Genomic DNA, 24,005 nt, shown 5'->3' with positions numbered 1-24,005 from the left:
CAAAGTGGTAGTGAAAGAAATCAGTGCACAGGAAAGCAGATCATGGGCAAAGGTTGCCTGAGAGAGTGGGGAAAAGCAGTAGACGGGGGGGGGGGGGAAGGTAAGGACAGCCAAGAAGGCCAGAAAAAGAAATTAGTAGATGATTTTTTAAACTGTTCCGATGAGTTTTCCTAGCTGCTTAGATTACCTACCTACTGTGTATTCATAATTGTTTTTTCTCAGCTCCCTTCCTGAAACTTTAAATTAAGAAAGTTTGTATTTTTTGGGCTTAGGGAGTAAGAATTGTGTTTGTCTTAGAATATTTATGTACATCTATTCCTACACTAGCTACGTGGTTTGTTTTGGGGTTTGTTAGTGTGCAAAATGAGATGTAAGCAACCATAGTCTCCCAGTCCCCAGTAGAGCTTTATGTTTGCTGTGTCTGTGTGAACTTTTAAAGTCTTGATTTGCAGATCTTTTGAGCGCACTGAGATTTTCAGTAGGAAGGGAGTAAATAACGTCAGAATAACACCAGGCAGCTGGTCATTACTAGTGTGGAATGAATCAGTCACTGGGTCAGGTAACTGACTCTTAAAAGCTTAACTACCATAAAGACACCAAGACAGGAGAGAGGAGCATGACTTGAGGTTGGTTTGTTCTCAGCTAGCCCTGTTTTTCTGCCTGAAGAAAGGAGTTCATTGTTTTAGCAGAAATCTCTTCTGTTGATGGCTTTCATTCTGGCAAAAAGGAATTAACTCTCCTCACCTCAGCTGATCTCAGTGAAGCAGTCCAGATGAAACAGTGGTTTGTGTGATGTGGTTTGTGTGACTGCATCTAAAACAGTCGAAGTGATGTCTATGAAAATATGCAATTTGAATAGGTGGTCTAATCGCTCGTTCTACCAAATGCACAGGACTGAGATTAGATTCATTGCAAAGTGTCCTTTAACAGTTTCAGCTCCAGATAAGAGTAGCAGCTATGGCACAAAAGTTAAAAAGCTTCAACCTTTTCACTGCTATTTTTATTTAGGCACACTCAGTGGTTGATGTGTCTTATGTCAGTGGTTTAAAGCTCCATATGTAGTGACCAAACAGTGGTATTTACATGACAATGAATGATTTCATTTCTGATGTGCATTTAAAATTGTCAGTTGTCATGACCTGATTAAAACGATTACATGGTTTCCATCTACTGGAAATTTATTTGACAATACCTACAGCCTCAGTGCTTATCAAGGAGAGAACTGTGCTTATGCAGTTGGACAGAATAATTTAAAACGTCAGCTTTTGGTGCAATTTTTTGAGTGGCTGGGGTAGTTATTCCAGTAAAATGAATGTGGCTTACGAGGGGGGATAAAGCTATTCAGGGTGTTTTCTGTTCCTGTGGTTGCACTGCCCCTTTTCTGCCTCTTCTCTTAATATCTAACACAGTGATTTCTCAGAGGAAAAGCCCTAAGAGCGACTTCCTCTGCCGCTCCCTTTTCCACATCGGAAACCTGCAGGGTTACAAGGGAGCAACTGAGTCAAATCTGGTGCACTGATATTTGATTTTTGATTGATTGTGTGTTGGTGAAAGTGCCAAGCTGTGAGCTTTGGGAACTAAAACACCCTGTGCCCCTAGTCAAACCCTCTCTTCACTTGCGCCACAGGGATCAGTGTGTTGCAGCACCTATGTGGTGAAAAGCCAAGGACTGGGCAGACTTTAGGGCTAAGCTGGCAGGAAATGAGCTGCAGCTTAGGGTCTGATATGTTGTGTTGCTGGGGAAGAGGAGGAGGAAATGAAGGATGTTTAAGGTGACCTTTAGATAACAGCCTTGCCAAGTTGCCAAGATTTTGGCAGAGATGTCTGTGTTTTCGTTTAAGGATGCTAGTTTGTGGGTACAGAATCTCCACTAAATTATGCAGATGCCTTTCTGTGAATACATTGCTCCAGTTAGACAGTAGGCTTTACGCGTTTGGGGAAAGATGGTTTTGCACTTAAGTGGTTTTGGACGTAAACTATAGATCCCAGGGAGTTTTACTTTCCCATCAGTTTAAGCCTACCAAGACTTTGTTTGTAAATAAGCAGAGTAACTCAGGTGGAAATAATGGACCTGATTTAATCAGGAGCAAGTGCATTGTCCTCAGATGATGCAGGAAAAGGTAAATCAGTTTGGTAACGGAGCAGCCCGTTTGTGCAGTGCCGTGGGAAAGTTCAGTCTCCAGGCACAGAAGTTATCAGCACTCATTCACCAAATTTTGTTGGAGATGTAAAAATCTAAGGCTCTCTTGTTTCCAAAACAGTGGGTGTTTTATTGAAACAGTGGAAAGAGACCCTAATAATTTGAAAACATTCCTGTTTCAGAACAAATTAAACTCTAATGATGGTGGCAGTGATAGGGTTTTGTCCACTCTTCACCATGTGGGGTTTCATCTGTTGTCTGGCTGTACACTGCTGTAGGAGTTTCTGGAGAGCAGTGTCAGGGACAGGAGAGATGGGATGGGAGCTTCCAGGAAGCACTGGTCATGTTTTGCAAGAAACTGAAAATAAAGAACCAATGAAAAGCAGAAAAGCCTTAAAGGAGAAATGGCCAGATGTGAGACCTCTGTTTAACACTGACTTTATTTTCAGTCAGAGAAGTACTTTAGCAGTGTCAGGGGCATTGCAACCCACTGTGCAGGCAGTGTCAGAGCAAAGCAGTGTTAAAGGGAGATGGGTACCTGCCCTGGCAGAAGTAATGGAAGGGGCAAGTAACTACATGCTGAGACCATGCTAAATCCATAGATAATGTTGGATAGAGCTATACCTTGTGTCTTGGATAACCTGCAGCTCTAGGCTCCTACACCAAGGGACAGGAGTTTTTACTGTAAAGCCACCCCATGTTACAATATCTTACTTTTGGAATCCTTTGTTTGACTCACTGCCTGCTTAAGCTGTGAATCACTCTTTCTTCTGGTCGTTAGTGAAACAAAACTTAATTTGGCCTGGGCACTGTGGAGATGAAGCATGATTGGTAATGCTGTATACATTCACTTGAGATGACTTTATAAATCCCAGATGAAATCATTTTGCTTTCTTCCAGCCAACATAGTGCACGTCTGCTCTGTAACAAGAGTCGACCTGACTGCCTCTGAGGCCCTGCATAACCCTCATCTGAAAGAATATCATTTGATGAGACCAGATAAACTGTGGATTTTGAGCTGTCTATTTGCTTAGCTCAATTCGTTAATTGTTTCTTGTTTATGCTTACAGAGGAAGAGTCTTAGAAAGCTTTTCCCCCTATAAAATCCAGTTATTGCTAGGTGACAAGTTCTCTCATCTTCCATCCTGTAAGACAAGAGATGTGTAATGAGTTCTCAATCCTGAACTGAAAACGTATAAATGCTTAACCTTAAAAAAAGACACTTTCAGCTAGTAGCAAATCCAGATATTTAAAAATTAATTTGACTGAATTTTCAATTACATAGAAACCCTTACTCCCCAGAATTTCCCTCCTTAATGTTTGTTACAATGATTAAGTGGTAGCCATCATCTTATGAGATAGAAAGGATGGCATTTTTTGGGTGATTTTACCATGATTTTAACCATAAAGCAGCAATGTCAGAGACACAGGAAATCCAATTACGCTTTTTCCTTTCTTCTAATTCCAAGTTGTCTGCATTTTAGTTTTCTGTTCAATGAAGTTATTATACTTCTGTTACAGAACAGTGTGAAATATTGAGCGTCACTAGTTTTCTGTAACAGGTTGAACACGTCCTGCAAACAGAAATTTTTGTTTCACTTCTGGGGAGCTCTGGGCTTGAAGTGCAGTATTTTTAATGGAGATCACACAAGCAATATGCCAAGGTGGTAATGTAGCAGCAGTTTTAGCAGGATTTCTGTCTGAGTCCTTCACATTTCGTAGGCAGGCAGGAGGCAGAGAGGCAGCTGGACAGATGAGAAAGCCACTGTTAACTCTTGCTGGGTTCAGCAGCCTGCTGGCTGTAGCCCTGCCTAGCGGCCTGCAGTCCCCAGCCCTACTCCTAGCGGGGGAGGTGCCTGGACGCTATACAGATCTTGGGTCTGGAGGATGCAAGGCAAGCTGTAAAGAATTAGGCAAGGAGTATCTCCATGGGGTGGAAGACCCAGTGAGGCGATGATAAATGTTTTATGTCAGCAAAATAGCTTTTCAACCCAGGTTTCATGTTCAACAGGTTATCTTCTATCCAAGCTGTTTCCCACCACTTGTTCTGGAGAACTTCAGTCCTGTGTCCTGTGGTGCTGGAGAGGCACCCACAGGAGGTACAGTGCTCTGGAGGTCTCCTTCCTTACCCTGGCTCCTTGGAGAGCAGTGCTATTACCAGGGAACAGTAGCTTGCATGCTGTTGGAGGACGCTGTCAGGGTGAAGCCCACCTCCCATTGTGAGGAGGGGAGAAGGTGCCCAATGGGTTGTAAACTCTCTTTTTAGGGGTGAGGAAAGACCACTGCAGAGGAAGAGAAAGCACTGCCAGGTGAAATCAGTGCAGGGGATTTACAGGGCAAGAAGAGAGGAGGAGCAGGGTCTGGACTCCCATGGGAGAACACCCCAGGGAAGCAGGTGAGGTAGAAGCCTGGCATGATGGTGAAGGAGCCTCCCTCTGCAGAGATTAGCAAGCCAGCTCCCTTGTCCTAGGGCTGGCCCCCCTGGAGAATGATGTGCAAAAGCATGGTATGAGTCCTGAAGCGCTGTGGTCACGATGACTGCAGTTAATTAAATAGGTGGCTGGTCTCTAGACAGCCCCAGACATCTGTCTCCATTCTTCACTTGTTTTTCTGCTGCATTTCTATTTGCTTATTCCCAGTTAAAGCCCAGAGGACCTGCAGATGGTCACCATTAATTTTGTCACTTGATGCAAATTTTGTTTAAAAGCTTTTTTGTCGACCTTTTAAAAGCAGATGTGTGTATAAAAGGAATAAGTGAGTCTTTTAATAGAGCAACTCACTAGGGATCTTCTACTTGGATATAGATTTAATTTTAGTTTTTAGTGGCTGGGATTGAATTTTGGAATTTCTTTTGAGCCAAGTCTCTCCTGTAGCATATAATTTTTTAAAAAATTATTTTTTAAAATAAATTTATAGAATCTCTTTGCATTACTAGTCTGACTTATTTGGAACCTCAGAAATCACTGTGTGCCAAAGCATTTTCTGTGTTTTGGGTCACATACCTGTTTTTTCATATGTTTCTTTGGGATTGCAGGATGCTGGTGTTGTGTGGGCTGAAACTTGCCTATGGGCTTTCAAAAATACTGTTTTCAACAGAAAAGACCAATCTTGCTAATGATCTCTTAAGGAAGCCACAGAATCTCAGACAAAACTCAGGATCCATGACTAGTAACTGCCTGTACACAGCCAGGACTGTAGATAATACCTGATTATCAAATCATATGAACTTTTAAACTGATAAAAACCAACTGCAGATTTTTATTTTTTCAGTTTTCATATTAAACATACAGTGCCCTTTTCAAATGTCTTTTAACGTTTATTTTTGGGTTGGTTTTGCAAATTTTACATTAAGAAAAGCCAATTTTGGTCTATATTATGTGTTTGAAGAATGTTCTCCGAGTACACTTCTTAACATAATTTTCTTTTGTTACTTGATTTGCAGGTCAAAATTTATGTGATTCATTCAAACTTAGTGTTGTTTTAACCATCCTGTAGAAGATGAATATGATGCCAAACAGAACTAACCTCTCCTTTCAGAATGTTGGATCAGGTAATCAATAATTTTTTGTTTGTTTGGGTTTTTTTGTTTGGCTGGTTGGTTGGTTTTGTTTGTTTTTTGTGTTTTTTTAATGCACTGAGATCTTTCAGAATTTGTTCCTGATTTTGGTCCTTTTGGCTTCCTGACACATGGATAAGATCAGTGCTTTATTCTTATTCCATGTCTAGCTCCATTTACCAGCCAAAATAAGGCCACAGCTGGATACTCTGCAGACATCCAGCCCTCCCCCATCAGCTCTATGCCTTGATGGAATAGATATCAGTGACCCCCCAGCTAAACAATGTGGAAAAGGAGAAAAAGGAATGAAGTGGAGGGGGGGGAGAAGAAAAGAATAGAAAAATTGAAGCATTTCCTTCTGTCTAGCTGCAAGCAGCAGATGCTTTGCTAAGCAGATGAGCTGTGTGCAGTGCAGTGGGGCTGAGACGCACGCAGGATGGATCAGGGCACACCACCTTCAGTCCCAACCTCAGTCCTTATGGCTGCACCCAAGGCAGGCCTCAGTGGGGATGTGTAATGAATCTTTCTTCCCAAACATGACCCTAAAAATGAACAAAATCTGCTCCGTGGGAAGCACTTACAGTCCTGCTAAAGATGTGCTACTGTCCAGTTGGGATTTAACCATGTGACTGCAGGCATGGTGGTGCCAGGACCAAAACTGCAGAAGAACTGACACAAAGTGTAGCAGAAGGAAATTGAATCCATGCATCTTGTGATTTTACACACAAACTGGACTCAAGTTTTAGTCTGGGATTGATCAAACATGAACAATTCCTTTGGTATGACTGAAATAAGCAAACACACAAACGAAAAAAAAAAACAGTTTAAATCATTAAAGTCTCTCTTATATCTCCCTAAACAGAGATTTGTGGACATGGCACTTAGGGACATGGTTTATTGGCTGTGGTGGTCTTATGTTGATGGTTGGACTTGATGATCTTGGACGTATTTTCCAACCAAAACAATTCCATGATTCTTTGACAATCAAAGCAAATAGCTCAGGAAAATGAACTAAGATGTAACTGTTGCCTGCAGAAGATCTGTTTGCTGTTGCTTAAATCCATACACAGAATCACAGAGTTATTGAGTCTGGAAAAGACCTCTGAGATCATCAAGTCCAGCGTATGACCTACCACCACAACATCAGCTAAACCATGCCACCAAGTGTCACATGCAGTCTTTTTTTAGAAAAGACCTCCAATGATGGTGATTCCACCACCTCCTGGGCAGTCCATTCCAGTGCCTAATCAGCCTTTCTGTGAGGAATTGCTTTCTAATATCTAACCTAAACCTCCCCTGGCACAGCTTCATACCATGCCTTCTTGTCCTGTCACTTAATTGCCTGGGAGAACAGCCTGACAGCCACCTGAGTACAACTGCCTTTTAGGTAGTCATAGAGAGTGATAAGGTCCCCTCTAAGTCTCCTGTTCTCCAGGCTGAACAGCCCCAGCTCCCTCAGCCTTTCCTCATATGTCTGACATACAGTTGACATCAAGCCAATAACATTGTCCATGGAGGTGTTTATACCTTGGTGGCATCAAATCTGGAAGTGGTGAAGTCATTTGCACCTAGGCAAGATTTAAAGATTTACAGATGTGGTACTCTGAGGCATGTGGTTTAGCATCAGACTTAGTAGAGTTCGATAATGGTTGGACTGGATGATCTTAAAGGTTTTTACAACAGAAGCAGTTCTGTGATTCTGTGACTACATGAAGGTACCATGACGTTTTCTTGCTGTGCTTGTTTGGAATTCAAGTACAAGGAACCCTTCATTGCTGTGGTGAACAGGCCTGAAAGTTTCCATGACTTAACTTGTTCTTTGACAAAAGCATCCAGTCTTCATAGGACTAAATGTGCCCCACTGGTGTTGCGAGGGAGTCATAAACAATTATTAATGTCCTATTAATGTGTCTGCTAAGCTATTTATATAGGAAACAGTGGATTTTATGCAGCTGTATTGAAGTTATGAGTTGGACAGTACAATTTTGATATGAGATAAGCTTTCAAGAAAGAATTGGAAGAGGGAAGGAGAAAGAGATAAGGCCATAAATTAGGATCTGTTCCACAAGCTAAGTATACAAGGCATATAGATTGTGCTTTATGTCTACACTCTTAAATAACTGTTACATCCTCTTCTTCCTTATAAGACCATTACTATGATGAATGCCTGCTCCTTTCCAGATGGTTTTGCCTTGTCCCAACAAGAGTTCTGTTGAATTTTGTGGCCTCCTGCTGTTCATTTGAACTGCACCATAGCTGTCAAACAAAAATTGTGAAAAATAGCTAAAAAATGTAAAGTAAAATGTCAAAACGTAAGAAGCAGTAGATTCACTGCTCACAGTACTGATGGGGAGAGCTCTGTGAACTTACTGGTTCAAAGGCAACTTAAATAGTTGTGTCATCATAAACGTTAAAATGTAATTCACGATCGGCATAAAAATAGTAAATTCTATATAGAAGTAAATATGAGGAATAGTTTTGAAGCTGTAAGTTAATATTTTTGGCCACTGCCAGAGCTTGTAATTAACACTTGCTTAGCCATGGCCAGTGTGCTCAGGAAGGTTTCCTCCTGGTTTTGTCATCTGTCATGTATCCTGTTCCCTCTCTGTCCCCAGGACCACTGACTCCCTTTTATCTTTTGCCTCTTCAGTTACATGATTGGGAAGAAAGGCAACCATCATTAAAGTTACCAGTTTGTGCCTTAGGAATTGAGGAGAATGTGTTGTGAAATGCTTACCACAGTTTGTGCAGAAGCAGCCTGTGCAGCACAGGTTTATTGAACAATGCCCTGGGTAGTAATGAATTCCAGGCTTTTTTTTTGCCTTCTTAGCAAAGAGAGTCCCAGAAGCAAGTACCCACTCAAAGAATCATTGCCACCTTTCACTAGCTATCTGAACATAGTGATGCTCAATGAAACTGGGTCATATGAGCTCTGGTGGGGGTTGGAAATCCAAATGTTGTGTCTAGGTTCATATAATTATCTGAAGTGGTACTTGGAAGAGGATTAGAGTATTGCCTCTCAGGATTTTAAAGGCGCTCGACACATTTGGATGTTAGGTTTTCCTGTTGAGGCTGCCGGAGAAGCTGAGGTTGGGTTTCTCACAAGATGACTGGAGTTACAGGTGAAATGTTACTGAGCCACGTGTAAATCCCGGATTTGACCCTGTTTTCAGAAGGAGCACTGGCTGGCGCTGCAGGAACTGACACCGACAGTGCTTTATCAGTTCAAAGCACAGCCTAGCACACCCGGGGAGGTGCTGTAAACGTTAACGGTGCCATTTCTACATCAGCTGAGGTCTGCAAGTGCAAGCCAGCTGGGGGTCCTGTTTATTTCCTGCAGTGATTGATGCTGTCAGGAGCTGAGCTGAATTCTTCTCTTTGCTTTTGGCAAAGTGGTGCTCAAAAGTCTAGGCTGGAGTGTGATACATCCACCACAGCAATGGCTTTTTTGGTCAGTGTCCTCTTCCAGAAGACAAATAATAATTCTGAGCAAGGATTAGAACCTGGAACCTTAAATCCCTGTCAGTATTTTTCATGGCCATGTGTCTTTGTTGCTCTTTTGAATGAAGACATGGAGCCCAACACTATACTTCGTTAAGGCTATCATTTAACTGAAGTGTCCTTTGCAGATGTAGTTACAGCTTTGTATTTTAAGAGCACAGAGCTCAAACAACTTGAGAAATGGGCCTCAATTTTGTACTTTTCAGTGAAGCTTTGCAGAACGATCCACCAAGTTAGAAGAAAAGTGACAAACTCCTACTCAGCTTTGAAACTGAGCTCATTTGGGTTCAGATGCACTAGCAGCACAGGTTAAAAGAGGAGGTGGTGCAGAGGAGTATCTTAGAAATACAGAATAATTTTGCTTGGAAAAGCCCTCTAAGATCATTGAGTCCAACCATCCACCTAACATCACGTTAGCCATTAAGCCATATCCCAAAGTGCCATGTCCACACGTTTCTTGAACACCTCCAGGGACAGTGACTCCACCACCTCCCTGGGCAGCCTGTTCCAGTGCCTGACCACACTTTCTGCAAGGAAAATTTCCTGATATCCAAACCTAAACCTTCTCTGACAGAAGTTGAGGCCATTTCTTCTTGTTCCGTATCCTGAGCTCTGTGAAACCTGTGTTCAGTTCTTTCCTCTGCAGTCTGCTTTGCGTCTTCTGTCTGTACCTCACAGCCTCAGCTGTGAAGCATCAGGACAGTGATGCTTCCTTCGTGGCCATCTCAAGAGACTCAGGATTGTGAAGGCTGAGCTCCAGGCTACTGCAGTGGATAAGACACCTAAGAAAAGGGGTAGCCTCTTTCCAACTGTGTTGCTGATTTGTAGCAACAACTATGAGTTTGGTGATGTCCCTCAACTTTTGCTTTCTTAGTCTCCCATCTTTTGCAAAAACAGATGGCAAATTGTGTTCCTTCCTTGGCTTAATGATCTAGGACATTATAAGCACACTAATTATTACCAAAATGGGCTTTTTAAGGTAATATATAGGCATGCACATACAAGAGGCTACTTGCTAAAAGTTTTGGGTTTTTTTCTTGTTTTCTCATCCTTACAGATTCCGGTAAGATTATGGCAGAATATAGCCACACACAAAACCAGATGGAATTACAAAATGCTGGTCTGGGAAAGGGTTCTGTGGCGAATTCCCTTGAAAACGGTCTTCAGGATATTATGGAAAACCTCAGCACGAAGAAATATTCATCAAGTCTCAAATTTAAAACAAATGGGGACTATGCTGGCTCATATTTAACCCTTTCACAACCTATCCCGGTTAAACCTAATTCTTCCTCGAGTGTTAAAAATATACATTCTATTAGCAAAATTCAAGGAGGCAAGCAGTTTCCCTGTGAAAGCCCTTATCTTCCAGACAAAAGCATCTCTGTGAAGCATTTGGGTTCTCTGTCAGGCACATCTCCATCCCTCAGTGGGTACAATTTAGGAAGGACAGACTTTGATATTCATGCCAGCAGAGAAAATGAAAAATCCCTTGGACACATGGATAAGTTCCACTACTCAAAGTACAGTCAGAAAAACAAGTCATATGACAATGTTTACTTCCCAGGAATGCTGGAGACAAAGAAAATCTCGGGCTCTCTTCTGACCATGTGGAATGGAAGCTCAGGAAATGAGCTGATGCGTTCACCTGCTAGCAATTCAGGAGCGGCCAGCATGCCTTCCAGCCCAAAGCAAGGCAGGAGGATGAATGTTGAAGACAGTCTGGCCCCTCACATAAAGCCAGTTAAGCAGAAGGATGTGATGATGGAGACTCTGAATTCCCGGCCTCGGAAGTACTCTGGTGGATCTCTAAGCCATATGGGAATGTACAGTCGCTCCCTACCCAGACTTTATAGACCAACAGAAAGCCAGCTGGTGCCATTAAGTTTACCCCCCAGAAGCTCTCTGAGTAATACTAAAAGAAAAAAACTTGGAGAAAAAGATCTACCTCAGAATGCTTTAGATGCTGATAATTACCTGAATTTTTCTTCTTGCAGCTCAGGGGTTTCACCACACACAAACTCTGTCTCTGGGAATAATCCCTATGTTAGCTCGACCCTTAGTGTTCCTGCAAGTCCTCGGATAGCTAAAAAAATGCTTTTAGCACCTTCTCCCCCATATCTTTCTGATGATTTTGATAGACTTGGACTCTCAGGAACAAGTCCCAGTAGTTCTTTCTCCCCAGTGGATTTTGACAGGTCGTTCTCTGTCCGAAGAAACCTTTCCACCAGTTCTGTGGAACTTGATGACCCAGATCTGGAAAGTTACAGGCAGACGCCAAACTCCATGCAGACATCCATGCGGGAGCGGAAGAGCAGCATTAGCTCCATTTCAGGAAGAGAAGACCTCATGGACTATCACAGGAGGCAGAGGGAGGAGCGGCTTCGGGAGCAGGAGATGGAACGGCTGGTAATTTTCCTCTTTAGTTTTTCATGGCAGTGAGGGCTTACAAAATGTCCATCCCATCAGGAGGGTACAGCAAAGCATAAGCTGCCATGTTTTTCAGCTCAGGTGTTGCCTTCTCCAGGTGCCTGGTTTATTATCTCAGTCCCTGAAGCTAATGCTGAAATAGCTTGCTGCTGTAACAGCTCAGAGAGGCAGTAACAGCTTGGAGAGACAGTACCACTCAGCCAGCTCAAAGAAACGTTGGAAACCATGTCAGTTGTGTTCAGTCATGCTGTGGGCTTGGTTTAAATGTCTGTGTATGTAAAACCCACAAATTGCACTGCAGGGATCCAGCAGTGTAGATTAAACTTGGTAGTAAAACGTAGTTTACGTGTTACTGAAGCAACCTTTGAGTAGGAAACAAAAAGGGCTTCAGAACACACACAGATGGTTGAAACAGCTGCTTGCTCAAACTGTCTCTGAAAGGATGCATAGTGTTTCTTAAAAATGTTTTCCCAATGGCTACAAGAGTCCCTATTAAGGTGCATTCATATTGCACTGATTTTACTGTCAATATGGGAGCCAGGGTCATTAGATGGGCCAGGTTGTATTTGCTGAGTCTCAAATCTGAGATATTAATTTTATGTGTAGTAAAGTGCCATATGCACAAGGGTCAGACTCTTCCATGCTGTGTGTTTGAAGCAAGGCAGGCAGAAGAAAAAACTGCAGTACTACTTGGAGAACTTCATCAGAAACGTAATCCTCCACTTTAGAGGATTAGGCTGCTCTCTCGTCCAGATAGGAAGTGGTGAGTGTGTTTGTTAGCACCAGCACTGCCCCTGGAGCTATCCTGCTGGCACAAGGTGCTTTTGGGGTCTTGTCTTTGGTAGCTGATACTCACTTACGGATTTTTCTCTTAGCAGTAAAACCTATGCACACATTGTAATTTGACCTGGTATCTGCCCTTGGCTGATTCTATTTACTTTTTTCTTTTCTTTTTCATATAAATTGTTCTGAGTTTTACTTGTGCTTAGTTTGCTTTTCAGGCTCCTCTGGAAGTTTGCAATTGGAGCTCCTACTATGGCCTACATCTGAAAACAAATAACCTGCTGGTGTTGCCCAATGAAATAATAAGAGAATTTAAAAACAAACAAACAAACAAAAAAACCTCCCACAAAAAAAAAAATTCCAAATAGTGAAAATACATATTGTAGGAATGTTTGTTTGGTTTTGTGGGGTTTTTTGTTTCATTGGTTTTTGTTTGCTTGGTTGGTTTTTGGGATGTGTGTGTGTGTGTGTTTCTAAATGATTTAAATGTCTGAATTTTAATTTGTTCCCATGCATCAAACAGAAAAGACATATATGCACTTCTGTAGGATTTGGTGTTTCTACCTCTCTTTTGACTTGCTTTTTATGGCTGGATTCACCCCAGCTAGCTGAATCCTGGTGCTGCTTCTGTTCTGCTGGTGGGTCTGAATCTGCTTCTGCTTCCTCTGCAGCCCAGCTGACCGGACACTGCCTCTTAGCACTGGAGTGTTTGTACAAGCTTTGCAAGAGTGGAAATCAGACTTAGCCATTGCTGAAGCTAAGCCCAGGAGCCCTTTAAACAAGGGAAAAAGTATCATTATCATCTAAGAATATTCAAGGATATTCAGTTATCTACTGTCTTTGTAAAATTACATTTTTAAGGGAAAATCTCACTCTTTGCTTCCTGAGGTAAAAGCCCAACTGTGGTGTTTGCTGGAACTGAAAGGCAGTCTTTCTCTTCAGCCCATGGGGAGGTGGGGGTGGGGTGGAACAGTGCAGGCAGATAGCATAGTCAGATAGGTATTAAGGCCATCTGTTTTGTTTGAGACTTGTTCCTTTGAATAGCACTCGAGTATTCTGCTGCGGGATGTGAGGCAGTACAATGCATTTCCTCTAGATGGTGGTAAGTGTCTAAAAATGACACCTGCAGAACTGCAATGATACCTTCCATGGTCCAGCTGCCCCAGCAGATCTGTAAACATACACTTGTTAAGGAAGGTTTACTCCATGCAGGAGTTGTGCTGGGAGAGGTTTCAGTTTACTTGTTATCAAAGCCCAAACAAGCAGTAATAAAATTTAAGAAGCTTATTCCAAAGTCCACTTTTTTGCAATCAGAAAAACGCTGAATTTCTTTAAGTTTAGTCAGCAAGTAGGAAATAATATAGAATATCCCTGTGCCTGGTTTGTATTGCTGCATTGCAATGGAGTAAAATGCGCTCATGTGATGGGAAAATGAGATAATAATATTTTGGAAATTTTCCAGGTGGTGCTGCTATAAAATTGTGGTTAACAGAGCTTACGTAAATCTCCCATACAGCTTGGAAAAACCTCTTGCATATGTTTATAAATTTATGTTGGCACTGTGTCTTTTTATAGACCCTTTAAACACAAGGTAGCCAACCTGTATGTGAAAGTAAGAGGTAGCCCTTAGAGGAAGCCTAGCCAAGTAGGCAAAGGCTAGATCAAGATAATTTTTCCTACTGCTAGGATCTGACAGTACAGTGTTACAGAATGGCTACTTAGTTTAGTTTGGTAAATGAACAAGTGCCATATAACAGGATAAAGAAAACCCCATACTATATAACTAATACTGACAACTCAGTAAACTTACAGGAACATTCCATTTTCATTGTGTTCCAAGACGTTTCTCTGGGATCTTCAATACCGCAAAGTGTAGACTACGTATACTTAACATTTGCAGCTATATGTTTTACACAAATCAACAGAATGGGCCAGGAAAAAACACATTTTAGGAGACCTATTCTCATTTACAGAATCTAAGTGCTGCACTGGAGCTCTAGGCTTCAGGCTCCTGCCCTCAGTGTGATTTGCAAAGGAGCACCTGTGTGGGTACTGCAGGGTCAAAGGGCACTAATCTGAATAACGTTCTTATTTTGGAAGTCAACTGCATTTCCTGGATATGTGCCTGCAGATGCAGGAGCTAATTCTGCAGAAAGTTGTCTGTTCAGCTTCTCTCTGGAGGCTGGATCTGCTCTGTGCTGTTCATCTCTCTGCTTTTACCAGTCTGTTTCATCTGTGCCTGTGCTGAGAAGGTAAGAAGGAGGTGGGCCAGCCTGGTCTCTGCACCCTTCTCTCTGCAGAGCTTCTCCATGCAGGTTCCTCTGCTCTGAAAGGCTGCCTGCACATTGCCTCTGGCAGACATGAAACACGAGCACGTTCATGGAGTTCCGTACTGTCCCACAGACTGTAGTAAAACAAAGACTGAAAACGAGAACATAAATTGGGCTGGAGTGAGAATCTGGTGCAGACGGAGGCAAAGGGAGAAAACAGTGGGCTGTTCTCAGATCTAGCTAAAGTCTAGCTTTGAAATAAGCCGCTCAGTACCTGGCTGATACAAAATCAGCAGCTCCTTAGAAATGCCTCTTGGCTGCATGGTACTGGATGTGTTTGTGAGAAAGTAGTTACGGGAATTTCTACTGCTCTCTTACCTGGTTTCTTTGCCTCTTCCTCCCTCCCTCCCCACCATCCTTTTTGAGTAGCTGCTCCAGGGTTTTGCTGTAAAGCTGGTTGTTAGTTTGTCCATGCAGTTTTTGAAGAGCAACGGTGAAAACATACTGTTCTTTTGTAGCTGAAAAGAAGAGTGCCTCTTCAGCCGGCAGTGGGACTGGCTGCAGGGACTAGCCATAATTCTCATTAGCACTGGTCACAAAGGGTAGACTGCACATGTATTTTTAATGAAATCTGGGCTTGTCCAGTTGCTAAGGTCATTTACCTAAAAAGCTTCCTACTTGCTGCAGCTCATTTACAAACTTTTGCCTTGATTATCTAGATATAGCTTTACCTCTACAGGTTTGTAAAATTCATACAGGTGAAATGCAGCAGTTGAAAAAAAATCCAGGAATCACTGAAATGATTGCTGTTTTAAAAAAAGTAGGTTTTCATCTCTGCTATTTTGGAATATTTTTCTTTATAGTGTGCCAGGGGTGTCACTTAATGTTGTTACTAATAACAGAGGAGAGTTATTATCCCCTTATCCCACCCTTCTCCTTCAGCACGTGCAGCCATCCATGTATAGCTTTGTCAAAGATGGGAGCAGTGAAGCTGCTCAAACACAGTGCACAAGACCTCTGCACCTCTTTTTCTGGCAGGTTAAGAAATCCATGGAAAATATGGAGATGTTTTACTCTGTTAGAAAGGACATTTTATGAGGAAATACACTGAAAGGCTTACAGGATTTGATTCAACACCTCTTCTTCCCAACTAGAGTGAATTTTAAAGCAATTTTGTTCTTTTGACGTACCTTTTTTTTCCCCCCATCTGCTGCATTCACAATCACAAGTCACTTCTGCGGCATTTCTTGTAAAATTGAGTGGATTTTCCACATGCTACTGCTTTTGCGCTTTGTATTGCAAGGTTTCCTAGCCTTGACTCAGAAATGCACTCTGGAAACAGTTAAATGCAGGTGTGCTGGAGCTTGGATGAGTTGGCTGAAATGAAAGGATGGGAACAGAGCGTATAAAATAACCACAGAGCTTCCTGTCCATAAGCCCCGAGCAGGTCAAAATAGAAGTGAGAGATATCAGTATTTATGTAATGTGTCCGAAAGCTCATTAGGAATGTTTCAGAGGCTGGCAGAAGTTTCCCTGCAATTTTTAAGCTTTCCTGAGTATCTAAGACTTGGAGAAAAAAGAAAACAGTCTCCCCCCCCCCCCTTTTTTTTTTTTCCCCTCCCTCTTTTTTGACTGCTTGGCAAAGAGCAGGTTTGCCCTAAGAGCCCCTTACCTGGCTAGGGACAAGAACAGCTGTGCTTTGAAATGTGTCATTTCCTACTATTATTATTGAAGGGATGGCGACTTGGCCTGGAGTAACCTGATATGCCCTGTTGTTGCAGGGAAGGATGAGACTGCATGTCCCAATGCCATGTTTGCCATCTGTAACCATTAGGGGTGGAAAGAGCTGAGCATAGCTGTCACATCAGAGCCACTGCTCAGAACTGGGTTGCGTGGCCAAAAGGCTTAGCAAGGGGGAGGACAGCGGCGTCAGAGGGGTAAGGGGAGAGGCTTAGGGTTTGGCAGTGGAAGGAATGAGGCTTTGGGGAGTTATAATTATGTTGATCATGGGGTCGAAGGATGTTTGCAGAATATGCTGGACCCATTTCATGGAAAACAGAACCTTGCAATTGCTGCACCGCAGCTGCCACAGGCTTTGTCATCTCAGTGGCTCATCTCTGCCAGTGCTGTGGCAGGAGGCTTCAGAGCAAAGCTGCAGTGGGAACCTGGGATAAGTTACCTAAAGGCAAAATTTCTGCCTCATGATGCTCTCTGGGTTGGGTAGTTCTTGGAGATGGATGGGTTCAGATGGGTTCTCCAGCTCAGAAACGCAGCTCTTAACCATGGGTGATGCGGGGTGATGTGAACGTGTAGTGCCTACAGCTGGGTAGTTTCTTGGTAGCTGCATATAAAGCTGGGTGCTTGTAAACCAGTGTTGAATTTTGATAAAACTTCAGTGGCTTGCTGCAGGGAAAGGGCAAGCAATGTGTTGTCTGAATGCTTTGCTTGATCCTTGTTTTCACTTAACTACAGGGCATATGGGAATGTCAGAGCTGTCAGAAATAGCTATTTTGCCAATCCTGTTTGCAAATATAATGGCATGTAGAGCTTGGAAAGTGAAAATGTCTGCAGTGGTTGCTAGGGCTTTTTGGTTTTCTTTTTAAATACTACTAAAAACCAAGAAGGATTTCTTAGAAATCAGGAATGAGGTCATTAATGCAGGTATTAATGCCAAGCATGGAACTTTCACAGTGATCTTTTTTTCCAGCAGCATTTTCAATAGGCTTATGGTAAGCTATTCTGCATTTACATTGTTTTCCTACTTAGCAAAAGAAACACAAAATTATGTAAAAGCATTATCTCTTAAAAATGAAAAGGTAAAATAATTTAATCTTACGTTCCTGTAAGGAAGTGATGCATACACTAAAATTAAATGTAACTTTCTGATATTTTTTGTAAATGGTTACAGAGATCTAGAAATCCTTTGGAAATTAAATGTTAGGTCAAATTAGCAGATTCTTAAGTCTGAAATGTTAGTATGAAATTGAGTTAACCGGTAAATAAAGACTTCCTTCACTTTTCTGTCGCTGTGCTTTTGACATGTGTTCTATTTTAGATGTGATGCTTTGTTTTTCTGTTTATTCTCCCAAAACTATCTCAAAATGTGGACTAATTCTCTCCTAAACCAGAGAATCAAAGTCAATAAAACAGAAAATCCAAGAAAGTCAGGAATGAGTGAGTTCATGGAAACTGTGTGTGATATTTTGCAGCTTAGCACGAGTATAGCGTAAGTGTGAAGTGGGACAATCAGTGAATTATACAGTGAACTCACTGGACATGTGTACTTAGAAATGGAGTATGGTGACAGCAGCCTGAATAAACAAAACTGAAATTTTCTACATCTGAAAGATAAATAAGAGGATGTCTTATTTAAGTATCTATTCATGTCTGTGAAATGTACTTTTAATTTTTTAATCAGTTCTTCCACATCAACAGTGATTCTTCATTTTGTGCTGTAATTTATTTATGAATATCTGTTTGTTATTTCTAAGTACTGAAGGCATCTATGGAACTGGAGGACTTTAGTGATACACTCCAAAAAAAAAAAAAAAAAAAGAAAAAAGCAAACTTAATTAAACTTCATCTTTACTTTAGCTGACATGAGACGCTTAGGGCAGTATTCTCTTTCTTAAACCAGGAGCGGCAGCGACTGGAGACAATCCTCAATCTGTGTGCAGAATACTCCAAACCTGACAGTGACCCCTCTGCAGCTACAACAGTTGCTGATGTTCAGAAAATTAACAAAGAACTCGAAAAACTTCAGCTGTCTGACGAGGATTCAGTGTTTGAGGACTCCCAGATGAATCTGGAGCCGAGGTTCAGAGGCCACCTGAAGTCGTCAGCCAGCGACTCGGATTTCTCAGAGTTGAGCAGCCACAGCCGTGGCACTGCCACCATCTTCTCCTCGCGAGGGCCGAGGGCCGATGACCACTTAGACGAGAGCGCCAGGCCTCCACCCTTTGCTGTGTCCAGCTTCCTGAAGGATGCCCCTGAGTCCTCCTACCTGAGCATCACACCAAAGGTAGGAGGAACAAGTGCAATCCAGGACTGATTGCTCGAAGCCCTCCACTGTGAGTTGGTTGTCCTGGCAGGGGCCACAGTTGGTGTGGTTTTGGTGTGAGGATTAATCTCAGGCCTCATCTTAGCAGCCAGTGAGTAATGAATTAATTTTCTGTGGAAGCTATTGGTTACTGGAATGTGTTTTCTTCAGAGGGTTGTACAATTCAGGAATTCTAAGATTTTCTGGGGGAGAAAGATTTGCTTGAACAGCTATAGCTCCTTAAATAAGAAGGGTTTCAGGCACTTGGTTTAGCACCATGAAGGGATGCTCTGCTGTCTTGGTCCCAACCTGAGACTCCTGTCTTCTGTAAGAGGAGCTTTTCTCATAGGCAAACTGAAACAGTTGCACAGGAGCTGAAAAGGAGTTGCCTGAGCCAAAGACACTGTCCTGTCTTGTCTCTCAGAGCTGGACATGTGCCACTTGACAGATCAGCTGTTGCCTCTCATGGGGCATGCAGTGGCAGCCAGCCTCCTGTCTCTAACCCAGCTCTGAGCTGCAGCTTCTTTCCTCTGTACTTCACACCACTCTTTTCATTCCTGAAGGGAAACTGTCCTTCGAAAAAAATGAGCAACAGCCTTCGTAACAACTTCCTTCAGCTAGGGCAGCAGCAGCCTCCTCCACTCTGGTGCAGAGGCCTTTCATCCTCATGGGTCAGTGCCTAGGCTCTGGTGTGCCAGAGCAGCAGTGCTGCAAATCCTGCTGACAGGCAGCCTGGTAAATAACTGTGCTCAAGAGTTAGAATCAGGAGCACAGTAAGACCAAGAAAAGCCATGAAAGCAGGTTTCTGTATAGCAAATTCGCACCTTTGAAATACTTTTGTGTATTTCTCCTTTTTACTGTTATTTACACTATGTATGAGCTTCGGCATGAGTATATGCCTAACATGAATTGTATTTAATCTCTGCTGAACTTATCTTTATAATCACTAGAAATGTGTGTGTGTATACAGAAGAGAGCAGTTTGATAGGAAAACATTTTGTCTTATAAAGGGGTATCGCTCTGGAAATTTGCTGAGTCTTTTGGTGTGAAAGTACTTTGGGCCAAGTGTGCTACTACAGCTTTACTTGGCCTTTCTGTGTTGAAAAGGTAGTAAGACATTTCCCTTAAAAGTTGGTTTGGTCTTGCGTTTCTTTCCCATTTGTGGCTTTCTTTGTTCAAGTCAGAGATCCTATTTTAAATGCTTATTAGAAACTTGAAATTCAAAATGTGGTTTTAGCATTATTCAAGCAAGACACCTGATAAAAAGAGGCTTTCCTGCTAGGATTACTACTGCTAATCGAGGAATACTGTTCATTCATTGTACAGGGTATTCTGCTAAACCTTGAGAAGAGCAGTAACAAGCAGCTGTGTCAGTGAAGCACAGTTCATTGTTTCAAACTCCCAGGATCAGACCTGTTCAGGATAAAATGCCTGCTCTCAGAGTAGCCCTTCCCTAGCCAAGCTGACCCTCTGCTGAGCAAGACTGTGTGGCCCAGGGGTTAACAGGAAGCTGCACGTGCCGCCCATTTTTCCTTCTGTTCGGGGACAACGAGTGAGCAGCCTTAGCAAAGTAATTGGATTGCAGGCCCCTGGGGTCAGATAACATGAAGAATACATTTGAAACTCAATGCTCTTTGATCTTTGCTGACACAAGATTACAGATATTTTCTTAATAATGTTTGATTCTTGGCATGGTTATCCAGTAAATAAATGGCAACAAAAAGAGTATCATTAAGCATTATTTCCTCAGAGCTAACTGGGGAGACAGAACCAACTTTTGTCCTTATTTTGTACACACTGCCCATTTTACTGACTTGTTACAGAATTGTCCTAACCTACCTCCTGGCTTTTATTATATGAGCATCTGAAATTTGCATTAAGAGTATCTTCATGTCTCTGTGTTATTTTTGTAAAGCAAAAATTGGATTTTTACAACCTAAATAGCTTATCATGCAAAGAAGTCTCAAAGTTAGGTTTTAATAAATTTACGTAGAATTAATAGTATTTATTGTTAAGTGTAGTATTTGCTTCCAGTGCCTGGAATTATCATGTTCATTTCTCTTATATACCTTCTAAATATAGAAATAGCAATATAGTAGATATGAAATATGTAACAGATTGAAAACCAGCATGCAGTACTTGTCTAAAATTAACATAATATGAAAAGGGGAAGAAAAGACAGAACATAACTCTTTTTCTAATGAACTTCTTGTAACATGCAACTGCAGATACCAGAATGTACAAGTGATGAGCAAAGAGGGCGGGAACTTGGTCGACTGGAAGAGGAGCGCATAGCAATACTAAATAACTTGGAAGAACTTGAGCAGAAGATCAAAGATTTGAATGATCAGATGGATGAATCCTCAAGAGAGGTATGAAATATGTTTTGGTTTTAAATGTCTTGCTTGTTGGGTATGTCTACTTACGGGTTCAGCGAGGACATAGGGAATTCATGGATGTATCTAGCCTTCATATTCTGTTTTTTGTCACCAGGATTAAGCACAGAATCAAGGACCTGGCAGTCTTCTACTTTGAAAGTTATTTTTCCTTGATTGGAAGATGGGTGTGATGCTCTAATTAGCCTTTCCCCGCTGTAACCATTATACTTCTAAGTGGAATTAGAACAATCTTGCTTGTTTAATGGTCATTCAATTGATCTAAATACCTTATGTCACTTGGGAGTTTTATGGTGGTATCTCCTGTGACTGTTTAAAGAGAAAGGAAGTGAGACAACTTCCTTTCAAACCTCCTTGGCTTTACAGTGGCAAGGGTCTGTTGGCACCCTCTGGACTTCTGGAATCTCACAGTTGCAGACTAAGCTGGCCAGGAATTTGGGTTGAGCTTGCTCCAATTATTAGCAACAGGAGAGAAACAGCTGCTCCAGAAGGTTTCCTACGGAGCCTGGGCACAGGGATTTGGTGTGGTGTCATAACAGGAGGAGGCACAGAGCAGAGATAGAAAAGAGTGTTGGAAAAAAGAATCTTCAAACTAAAGTTGGTTTGGACTTTACTTTTTAGTATTTTGTATTGCAGTTTTACTTTTTCTCAGATTCATCTCTTTTAAACTTACTTTTTGTGGCAGTAACACTTTCTCTTTTTTTCTTCTGTTTTTTCTCTTTTTTTTTTTTTTAATAAAAATTCTCTTGTGAATAATCACCAACTCAGTCCCCCTCCCCCCAGAAAATAATGTGTATCAAGATATCTTCTTAATCTGGACTGCTTCTGAAAAATGTTTTGTATTCCTAGTTGGATATGGAATGTGCCCTTTTGGATGGGGAACAGAAATCTGAAACAACAGAGCTGCTGAAAGAGAAGGAAATACTGGATCATCTAAACAGAAAAATAGCTGAGCTGGAGAGAAATGTTATTGGTGAAAAAACAAAGGTAATTGAGCTGTCTTAGATAGCTGTGTGCTCTGTTCCCCTGGATCTTCAAAATATATGTATGTGATTAATATATTGATGGAAGTTATTTTATGAAGTACTGTCTATAGGTAAATTTACTTGATAAGTATGGTAGAAAAGAATAGTGGTCTCACTATCATCTCCCTGTAACAATGTTGTTTACCAAAGTATGCTTGACAAAAAAATACAGTGCAAATATTAGTGACAATATTTTTGATTAGTAAGAAATACATATAGGGCTTGGACCTGGGTTATCTGTAGCTTAAAAAGAGCTGCATTAATTGTAATGTTCTACTACCTTCCATTGTAAGTTATATATTTTGAATTTTTTTTTAATTTACAAATAATTTCTCAGCAAAGGACTAGAATGAAAGAGGGCTGCAGTTTCAGAAGATGGCTTTATCTTTTATGTACAATGACATATAAGACATCTGTCAAGTATGTAATTTTAAAGCAATTACATTGATTTTGTTTACTGACTGACATTTATAGTACTGTAGAAAATTCAGTGATTAAGTTCAAAGAATTAAATAGTTCTCCTGTGCAGCCAGATATTTAATTCCTCTCAAATATGCAGCAAATATATATCAGCATGTATTTGCAAAGTAGGATAGCACCATAAAAAAAAATTTAGGTACAGAAATGCAAAAGGTCTGCAAGACAAAGCTGTGCCCACTCAAATCAGGAAGCACTGGTTCCCTCCCTCAGGCTCTCTGCTCACCTTCTCCAGAGGATGTTCCATGGACAATAATATCTCAAGGTCAGGAAGTTTTTCCAGAGCTTCCAGCCAGTAATGTTTCCTCTTTAAGTTTCATCCTCTACTTCATAATTTAAACCTGTCACTCATGGAAATACTCTGGCTATTCTCTCCCCAAAATATATCTGGAAGTCTTCAGCATTGTTTGCTTTTGCTTAGACGAGCATTTTTTGCTCTTCCATAGTTTCCCTCAAATTCACACCTTGCAGCTTGCATTGTTTTATTCTGAGCTTTTTGATTTCAGTTTCTTCTTGCCCTATAATGAGCCTGAATGCTCTTTTGTGGCTGTACTCATCAAGCCTGTGTCTGGGAAGGAGATCAGTGCTCCCACCTCTCTACCCTGTGAAGTGACAGAGCGCATTCAGCTGAAGCTTGAACTTTAGTGGAATTTCCTGCCTGCACTTTTCCTTGCTCTTGTGTACCTCTCAGTGATCCTTCAGCTTTCAGTGTTGCCTGTGGTCACTTTCTAATTTTTCCATGAAATGTGTTTCATGCCTGCTTTGTAGTATAAAGATGAGTTTAAAGTTAGTAACAGCAGATAAAGTACAAGCAGATACTCTCCAAAAGGATGCTGCTAGAAGCTTTGTTTAGTAGATGATAACAAATGATGTCTTTGGAAATTCAAAAAATCTTTTACCTTTTGTATTTGTTCTCTAATAGCCTCAAAGTTCAATGATACTAATGGAAATCATTCTAAAACCTGTAGGTTGTTTAACTTTGCTTGCAATGATATGATGGAATATTACATGTAGCAGTCAGAAAATTAAAATGTGAGATCTAGTTTAAATTTTCAGTTCAACTAAAGCCTGGAAAGCATCACAGAGTAAGCACTTCTGTTATTTTAAAAGGCAGGTTCACTCAAAATATTTTTTTCAGTATGAAGCACACCACTAATCAGATCAGTTACAGTATTTTTAGTTGCCTTCTCCTTCGTGTTAAGAACCAAACAAATACCCTGCATGAGTGCATGCCCTAGACTTAAAGCCATAACTTGGTTAATACTGAAATTATCTTTGTGGAAATAAACTTCAAGAGAGCCCAGAGATTGTGTTGTAGAAGATGTTTGAAAGCATTTTATAAAATGAAAGTTTAAAAAAAGAACTGTGAGACAAGCTTCTGTGAATAGGCA

The 24,005-nt window shown here is 41.4% G+C and overlaps 1 protein-coding gene across 1 annotated transcript in view; it reads left to right on the top strand.

Moving 5' to 3' along the window:
• Positions 1-5,670: 5,670 nt before the first annotated feature.
• Positions 5,671-24,005, top strand: part of PHLDB2 (pleckstrin homology like domain family B member 2) — a 59,282-nt gene continuing 40,947 nt past the window's right edge. Inside the window, exons 1-5 of the mRNA XM_054391424.1 lie at positions 5,671-5,690; positions 10,255-11,603; positions 18,315-18,698; positions 20,945-21,088; positions 21,962-22,099. Of these exons, the coding sequence (XP_054247399.1) occupies positions 10,269-11,603; positions 18,315-18,698; positions 20,945-21,088; positions 21,962-22,099 (2,001 nt within the window). The 5' untranslated portion in view covers positions 5,671-5,690; positions 10,255-10,268. The remainder of the gene's footprint in view (positions 5,691-10,254; positions 11,604-18,314; positions 18,699-20,944; positions 21,089-21,961; positions 22,100-24,005) is intronic.

Source organism: Indicator indicator, chromosome 1, assembly GCF_027791375.1.
Source record: "Indicator indicator isolate 239-I01 chromosome 1, UM_Iind_1.1, whole genome shotgun sequence".
Taxonomy (NCBI): domain Eukaryota; kingdom Metazoa; phylum Chordata; class Aves; order Piciformes; family Indicatoridae; genus Indicator; species Indicator indicator.
This window is presented reverse-complemented; position numbering and strand designations above follow the sequence as displayed.